General features: G+C 42.9%; 1 protein-coding gene across 1 annotated transcript in view; it reads right to left on the bottom strand.

The window, feature by feature from the left end:
• The window catches only part of DRC1 (dynein regulatory complex subunit 1), a 45,582-nt gene that overhangs the window by 16,851 nt on the left and 20,531 nt on the right, over nucleotides 1-8,200 (bottom strand). The window contains exon 7 of the mRNA XM_082642384.1: nucleotides 7,814-7,936. Within this exon, the coding sequence (XP_082498510.1) occupies nucleotides 7,814-7,936 (123 nt within the window). The remainder of the gene's footprint in view (nucleotides 1-7,813; nucleotides 7,937-8,200) is intronic.

Below are 8,200 nucleotides of genomic sequence, written 5' to 3'. Positions count from 1 at the left end.
TGAATTCTTAGAAAATGTATCATTAGAGGCAAACTAAGGTCAACCTGAAAAAATACAAATCGTTCAAGGGCAAGCTAAAGCCTACGTGCTTAAAGTCTAAGAGAGATCAGAGTTAGAGCACAGTTCAAGTACAGCTACCTCTCATTCTCTGCTCCAGACCCTTTAGAGAACAAGCAGCCCCACTAGAAAAACCATAAAAGTTAACATGGCCACAAAAAACCTGCAAGGTCCCCGCTCTGACCTTCCAGTTGTCAATGTCGGTGTTTAGCAAACCACGTTCATTTTAAAGGAGGATAGAGGCAACCATGTTTACTATTTGGATCATCATTAGTCGTGTTCATTCGTTCAGCAAATATTTATCGAGTGCCTATTATATGTCTGACGCTTTTCTAGGTGCTGCTGGGAAAACACGGTGAAAAAGGCCCAGTCCTTCCCTGTCTAGGAGAGGGACAGATGAACAAGCACTGGTGACAAGAAGCAAGATCAGGGTAAGCACAGGTATGGGGCCAATGAGAGGAGGGTTCTCCTGGGCCTTGAGGGCAGGGCAGGCGTCCCTGAAAAGATGGCATTCGTGTGTCTGAGGCCTGGAGAATGAGTAGGAGTTACTCCGGTGGAGGGGAGAGAGGTCTAGAGGGGCAAGGGAAAGCCGGGTGCTTTGGGGAAACCACGAGCAGTTTAGGACGTGAGGTATGAAGCAGGGAGGGGATGGTGGAGATGAGGCTGACGGAGCAGCAGGGCCTGAAGGAGCTAGGAGTCTAATGCTTTATCCTTGAAGGCCAAGGAGGGCCACTAAGACGTTAGGGGGAGGAGTGGAATTACTAGTCCCCGCAAGGTAGAAAGATCCTTCTGCAGCTGGTGAAAAGGATGAGGGAGGGGCAAGGCTGGAACAGGGCAAATACACATTGGCTCACTCCTGCCTTTCTCGAATGGAGGTGCAGGAATGGAAGATGCAATTAAGTACAATCAGATCTGGATAAGGCAGCCATATGACATGCCACATACCACATTCTTTCAAGCCTCCTTCCCAACTCCCTCCATTCGACTACAGACCCTCGCCAAGGAATCAACAGAGGAAGGAAGAGATTCCAGACTGCTCTGGGTCATCCTCAAGGAGCAGAACTGGCCAGGAGGTGAGAAACAGGAGAACAAAGGCAATCACCCATCATCAGAGGGTGAGTCATTCCCACCTTCCATGTGGAGTCGGTGATCCCCACACTGTAACTGAGGGAATTAGTCACCAGGATCTGCTTAGCTACCCCAGAGATGTTAAAATTTTCCATTATGGGACAAGAATTGAACATCTCCTTCAGAACAGAAGGCCTGTTCTATCTCTTCTTTAACAGGTGGTGAGTGAAGAACCATCTTGGTCACCAGGATGATAACTAATTGTACCTCTCAATTTCTCTACTTTCAGTCAAATTTTTATTTACTTTTTTCTAGTTATATGCTTTTCTTTGTAAAAACTTTTCCTCATTGTGAAAGTAATATTTGCTCATTGTAGAAAACACAGAAAGTACAGTAAAGGATAAAGGAGGAGACATAGGAGAAGGGGGAAGAAAAACTACTCATAATTCCACCTCCCAAAGGCAATTTCTGTTGACATATTGGCCTGTTTCTTTCCAGTGTTCCTTACATAATTGAGATCCAACTATACCTACAATTTTATATCCCACTTTTCTCCTTTACTATTACAACTTAAGAATTTTCCATGACAATCAAGTTTTATTAATATAATATTAATGGTGCATATTTTTATATTATAATTTACCCTATAGGAAATATTTATGTTTATATACCATAATGTTTTACCATTTCCCTACAGTATATACATTTATAAATGTATAAATACATTTATATTGTTTTGATAATTTTCAATATTATAAAATAATGGTGGGAAGAATTACATTTAAAACTTTGGGGGTATTTTATTTCCTTAAGGTAGGTTCTCAGGAGTGAAGTTCAAAGGCTCTCCACAAAGCAATTTACAGTTCACACCCCACTAGCCGTGTGCAAGTACCCGCTTCCCCACCCCGTCAGCTCTCAGCACTGTGCAGGGCAGGCCCAGCCCTTGGGCAGGGAGCTGTCGGGAGCCGCAGCCCACTCCTCCTGAGCAGGATTAAAGTTTAATTTAGAAATTCCTGACTTGAATATTATCCCAAAGAGCCTATGGAAGGCCTCAGCTCAAGTGCAGTTATCTGGGGTGGTCCCAGCCTGAGCCACTGCTCTGGGCCCTGGACCCTTCTAGGGATGACTGTGAGTGCCAAGTGGGGAAAGAGACCCTCAGCAATTCTTCCTACAAAGTCATGATGATTTATGCCGCCGTGCTCCAAGCGAAACCAGCCCACTACTTCAAGTGTGACCAGCCCTGGACACCAGGGAGGCCACTGTCAACGTGGCTTGGCACAGAAGTCCAATAGTAAAGTTCCTTGTTGGATGGCGACAATCTGAGAAAGGGTGAACACTCACAGAGAAGGAGGTCTCCAGAGCTGCTCTGGATTTGGAATGACAATGAATGAGTTCCAGGCTTTGCTGGGACGGAGGCACCCAGGAGCCCCATGACCCGGAGTGCCTGGGTGTCTGTTCTGACCATATCCGGTGACTTCCTTCTTCCTAGAGCTTTGCAATGAGCCCCTGTCACTAAAACAGAATTCCCCAAACTTACTGGGCCATAGAACAGTTTTTATACTCATAACACAGCAAGAGCACCTGAGTTATAAATGTGAGCCCTACCATATGAATTCTCGTGTGAATTTCATTCGAAAGGCAGATTATTACATAATAATAATTATGTAAATGGACTCTATTTTTCCCACGTAACACATTTTAAAAGGAAAAAAATATCACTGACATCACTTTTTTTGTTGGTTTTGTGGAACCACCACCAATATTTCACCTAGCTGAACACAGTTTACAAAACTGAACAAAAGTAATGAGGCCATGTCTTTTTCTTTGTGACCTGAAGGAACTTATCAGCACCACACTCTAACCAACTGAGCTAACCAGCCACTCGATGTGGCCTGAAAGAAAGACCTTAAATCTGAGCTGATTTTATAGACAAATATATATATAATAATTATAATCCGTCACCTGACTGTTTTAATTTACAGTGTTCTGCTTGTGCACGCAGTTGAATTTTATTCGCCGATTTTATTTCCTCTTCTTGAAAACATTTGCTCCTGCTCTTTGCTAATGCTCTTAGGGAACTGACGCCTGGAGGAACGAGCAATGCAACATACACACAGATCACAGATCAGCCCTCCCTTCACCTCCGCTCTGTCCCAAGACCACTGCAGGGGGCTTCACGTTCGTGATGCCCCTTAGGAGTGGCTGGCAGTGCTGTTGATGAATTTACAGAACTAATCACGGTCTCCTGCCTCTTGCAGTTCAGTGTCTACAGAAGGCAATTACACGAATTCTGGTACTCATTATTTGTTTGCAACACCTTCTGCTCGTAATAATTTTAGTACCGGTGACTCTATTGTTAATTATCACAGGTTTTAGTCTCAATATATAGCTGTCCTTGATTGTCATATATTGAGAATAGTTTCATATTAAAAAATTGTAATCTGAAGTGACAGAGTGGCATGGACATATATACACTACCAAATGTAAAGTAGACAGCTAGTGGGAAGCAGCTGCATCACACAGGGAGATCAGCTCGGTGCTTTGTGACCACCTAGAGGGGTGGGATAGGGAGGATGGGAGGGAGGGAGGAGATATGGGAAAATATGTATATGTATAACTGATTCACTTTGTTATAAAGCAGAAACTAACACACCATTGTAAAGCAATTATACTCCGATAAAGATGTTAAATAAAATAAAGTTTAGATATTTTTAATACCAAAAAAATTGTCATCGATCTTGTTAAATGCTTGTGCTTATTATTCAATTATCCAAGGGTATTTTGCAAAGTTGTACTCCGTGTTCCCAAGACTAATGGCAAAACATCATGGTTAGTTTGGGGGAATAATTTATAAAGATTACAATCTAACCTGCCACGAAAATCCTTCAATGTCGCAGGTACTCCAGGTGTTGATCGCACCTCCCTTTTCCCCTCTTTTTCCTGGGGCAGTAGGAGCAAGGAAGCTGCTTTCTGGAACCATCTCCTACCCTGGGCTGACGCCCCTGGTAGCCAATACCGCCCCAGCAGAATGGAAATTTAGAACAGCCTTTCTCTCTGGCCTTCTCAGCTGATTCTAAAGACCCCACTGAGCCTCTTTATCACCGATCTCAACCCTGTGGGGATGGGAGGGAACCCCTGGATTCCATTTGGAACTGCAGACTCTCCATCCTACACTCTTGCTTACCCTTTTCTTCCCTGTTGCTCACTCTTTTATACTATTTATACTATTTACGTAGCTTGCTTTCTCGCTCAAAAGATAGTAAATTCCTTAAGGACAGAAATTGTATCTTATTTATTTTTATGCTTTGCACCATGTAAGTTCACAATACTTGTTAAATAAATAACTTGTATTTAACTTTTTGTGATGAATATTCTGGTATTAAAGTTGAACTAAGCCATTTCACAATTTTAAACGAGCAGGTAAGGCCTAAAAATAAAAACCATTTGCTTCCTGCATCAAGAACTAGGTGTTTCTAGCAGTTTTAGTTTGGGGTGGTGGACAGCAGTGGTAAAATCTTCATTCATTGCTAGTGTGACCTTGCTAGCAGTAAGCACTTGAAAAGTGCATCTTCTTATTTTTACTTCTTATGCTTCACCTATCAAACCATATCCATGTGTATTGGATCCTTTGTATTTTTGTGGCTTGCAAAATTTTTAGTTCCATATTTTAGAACTGACACAGTGCTATGAATTAGTGTTAGGAATTGAGCTGCATGCCGTTATCTTTTTGACAAAAATCGACACTATTTAACTTTACTATCTAGTGAATGCAGCTCAGAGGCACTATGATAAAGTTCAGTCTACTAAAATATTCCACAAATTGCAATATGCGTAATCCCTGATTTGATTACCTTTTCCCAGCTAAAGGGTGAAGTGTGGTACAGTATACTCAACTCTAACACAGGAAGGAACTGTTACACAGAGGAACTGCACACACTTTCCCACTCTGAGAATCTCCATCTGCCTTCCTCCTGCATACCCACACTCCACTGTTAGTCCATCCAGACAGAGGGAGCCAGCAAAGCCAGGTCTCCCAGGCTCCCTGCCTCTCTGCCCCTCACCTCCCTAGTCTTACCCCCTAACCTCTAAAATCTCCCCATGTACCAGAATTTTTTTGGCTTCGTTCAAGCATTTGAACATTGGATTAAGAACATGAGGTTCCACTCCTACAGCTCAATAGCAAAAAAATACTCAGTTAGAAAATGGGCAAAGGACCTGAAGAGCCATTTCTCCAAAGAAGACATGCAGATGGCCAACAGGCATATGAAAGATGCTCATCACTAATCCTCAGGGAAATGCGAATCAAAACCACAATGAGATATCACCTCACACCTATCAGCATGGCTGTTTATCAAAAAACAAAGGATGTGGAGAAAAGAGAATCCTTCTGTGCTGCTGGTGGGAATGCAAATTGGTGCAGCCGCTAAGGAAATAAGATGGAGGTTCCTCAAAAAATTAAAAATAGAACTACCATTTGATCCAGTAATCCCACTTCTGGGTATATACCCCAAAAAATTGACCTCGAAGAGGTATCTGCGCTCCCACATTCATTGTAGCATTATTCACAATAGCCAAGGTATAGAAACAACCTAAATGTCCGATGAGGACTAATGGATTTTTAAAAAGTGGTATATATATACAATGGCATAATATTCAGCCTTTAAAAGAAAAAGGAAATCCTGCCATTTGTAGCAACATAAATGGACATGCAGGACGTTATGTTAAGTGAAATAAGCCAGACACAGAAAGACAAATATTGCATGATCTCACTTACATGTAGGATCTAAAATAATCAAACTCCTAGAAGCAGAGAGTAGAATTTGCTAGGAGGGGCTGCCAGGGGCTGGAGGAGGGGAAGATGAGGAGGTATTGGTCAAAGGGTACAAAGTTTCAGTTATGCAAGATGAATAAATTCTGGAAATGTACAACAGAGGGCTTATGATTAACAATACTGTACCGTATATTTAAAAATTTGCTAAGAGGGTAGGTCTTATATTAAAGGTCTTTACCACAAAAGGAAAAACAAAACAAAAGAACAACAAAAAAGAACATGAGTTTCCATTATTTCACTGTTTGAGGCCAACAGTATGTACTTTTGTCATATAAATGATCGTAGAATCAAGATAACTTCAGAAAGCTTAACAATAGCCATTTTCGTTAAAAGTGTAATGTGTACAGCCCACAGAAGCAGTGCTGCTTTCTTACAGACTTCTACTGTTCTTTGTCTAACACTCAGCTCCATGACGTTAGTATAAGGCTCAAGAAAATTCTCAACTGGAAAAATATTTGTAATCTAATAGGGTTTGGGGGCGGGGGTTGCTTTTTTTTAGGTCTTGCCTTGTGGCTTGCGGGATCCTAGTTCCCGACCGGGGACTGAACCCAAGGCCACGGCAGTGAGAGCGCCGAGTCCTAACCACTGGACAGCCAGGGAATTCGCTAACGGGTTTTTTTAATTTAACCTCGTTATATAAAGCTACAAGAGGAGTTAAGACCTGAAATTCTACCAAAGGCTATGTGGAAAAGCTTTAATCTAACACGTTTTTCTAGATAAAGACTGAAATGAATAGAACAGGAACCTGCTTGAATATTAAGACACAATTACATTACATCTAAATATAATTAGGGATGATTTTTTTTTTTTAACCGATGTTGAAATACAGAATCCTAGGTTTGGAAAGAACTTTAGAAACCAGAAAAATCTAACCTCCTTCCCACTGCAGGAATCCTTCTTCTACACTGAAGACAGACATAGTCATTCAGCCTATGAATACTTTATGAGATAAGGGACTCTTTGTTTTGTGGGCTGACCCTTTTCTGTATTAGACAGTTCTAAGTATGAGGAGGTTCTTTCTGATGGTGAGTCAGAACCTGCCTTACTGCTACGTTCAACCATCAGTCGGGGGCTGTTTGGCACGTTGGGAAGGATACAGGCTACTGAGGCACACGGAACTGGGTTTCAATCCAGGGCTTACCATTTACCAGATAAGTAGCCTTGTCTCTGAGCCTCAGTTTCCTCGTGTATAAAATGCCATTAGTGATTTCTCCCCTTCACGTGACTGTGAGGGTTAGAGATACTGTGTGTTAAGTGTCTGGGATACGGTAGACACCCTTTGGATGGTGGCTGTCCTAGCACTGGCCATGTGACAAAGCTAGCTACCTGACCCTAGGGACATTTTCCCTTCACCCCGTGAAAATGCACTATTCTCTCAACGATCCCTCACGTGCCATGGTTTCCAGACCCCTTCAGCATCTTGGCGGTTTTCCACTGGTTTATTAAAGAAAGCATTCCTCCACGTGTATCCTGTACATGAGTTCCTTCAAATACAATCATTTAAAAGAAAGCAGAGGGTTTCCCTGGTGGCACAGTGGTTGAGAGTCCGCCTGCTGATGCAGGGGACGTGGGTTCGTGCCCTGGTCCGTGAGATCCCACATGCCGCAGAGCGGCTGGGCCCGTGAGCCACGGCCGCTGAGCCTGCGCATCCGGAGCCTGTGCTCTGCAATGGGAGAGGCCACAACAGTGAGAGGCCCGCGTACCACCAAAAAAAAAAAAAAAAAAAAAAGCAGATAACAAGTACTGGTTGAATGGACTAGCTCTAGAATAGTATGGGTGGTTGCTAAGGAAGAGACATTCACAGGTGCTCTCCGCCTGCTGAGCCACCCAGTCACTCTGGAGGAGGAAAAGTCACACCTGCACGTCCTGTTCCAGCTTCATCTTGATCGTGTTGTACTCTTCGCAGTTCCAGATCCTCTGCTTGTTGAGATGCTTCTCGTGGTCCTCCACTTTCTTGATGCGGTTCATAAGATACTCCAGCTGAAGGCACAGGGAGACAAGGGGAAGGGCAGGTCCCATCCCTGTTCCGACTCCGGAGGGAGTCTGCCTGCCCTCAGAACCCCTGTGCCCCAAGGCTTTGAACTCCCAGGCTATGGCTTGTATTGCCTAATGGGGTTCTACTCCAGAAACTCTAAGAGGAAGGCAGACCCTGCAGTCAGACATTTGTATTTCTTTAAAAAAAAAAAAATACCCAGTGGATCTTGGTCATATTATTTCTTTGTTCTTTAAGTCTCTGAAATAAAG

Source organism: Mesoplodon mirus (assembly GCF_964341445.2).
Source record: "Mesoplodon mirus genome assembly, chromosome: 14".
Lineage (NCBI taxonomy): Eukaryota > Metazoa > Chordata > Mammalia > Artiodactyla > Ziphiidae > Mesoplodon > Mesoplodon mirus.
This window is presented reverse-complemented; position numbering and strand designations above follow the sequence as displayed.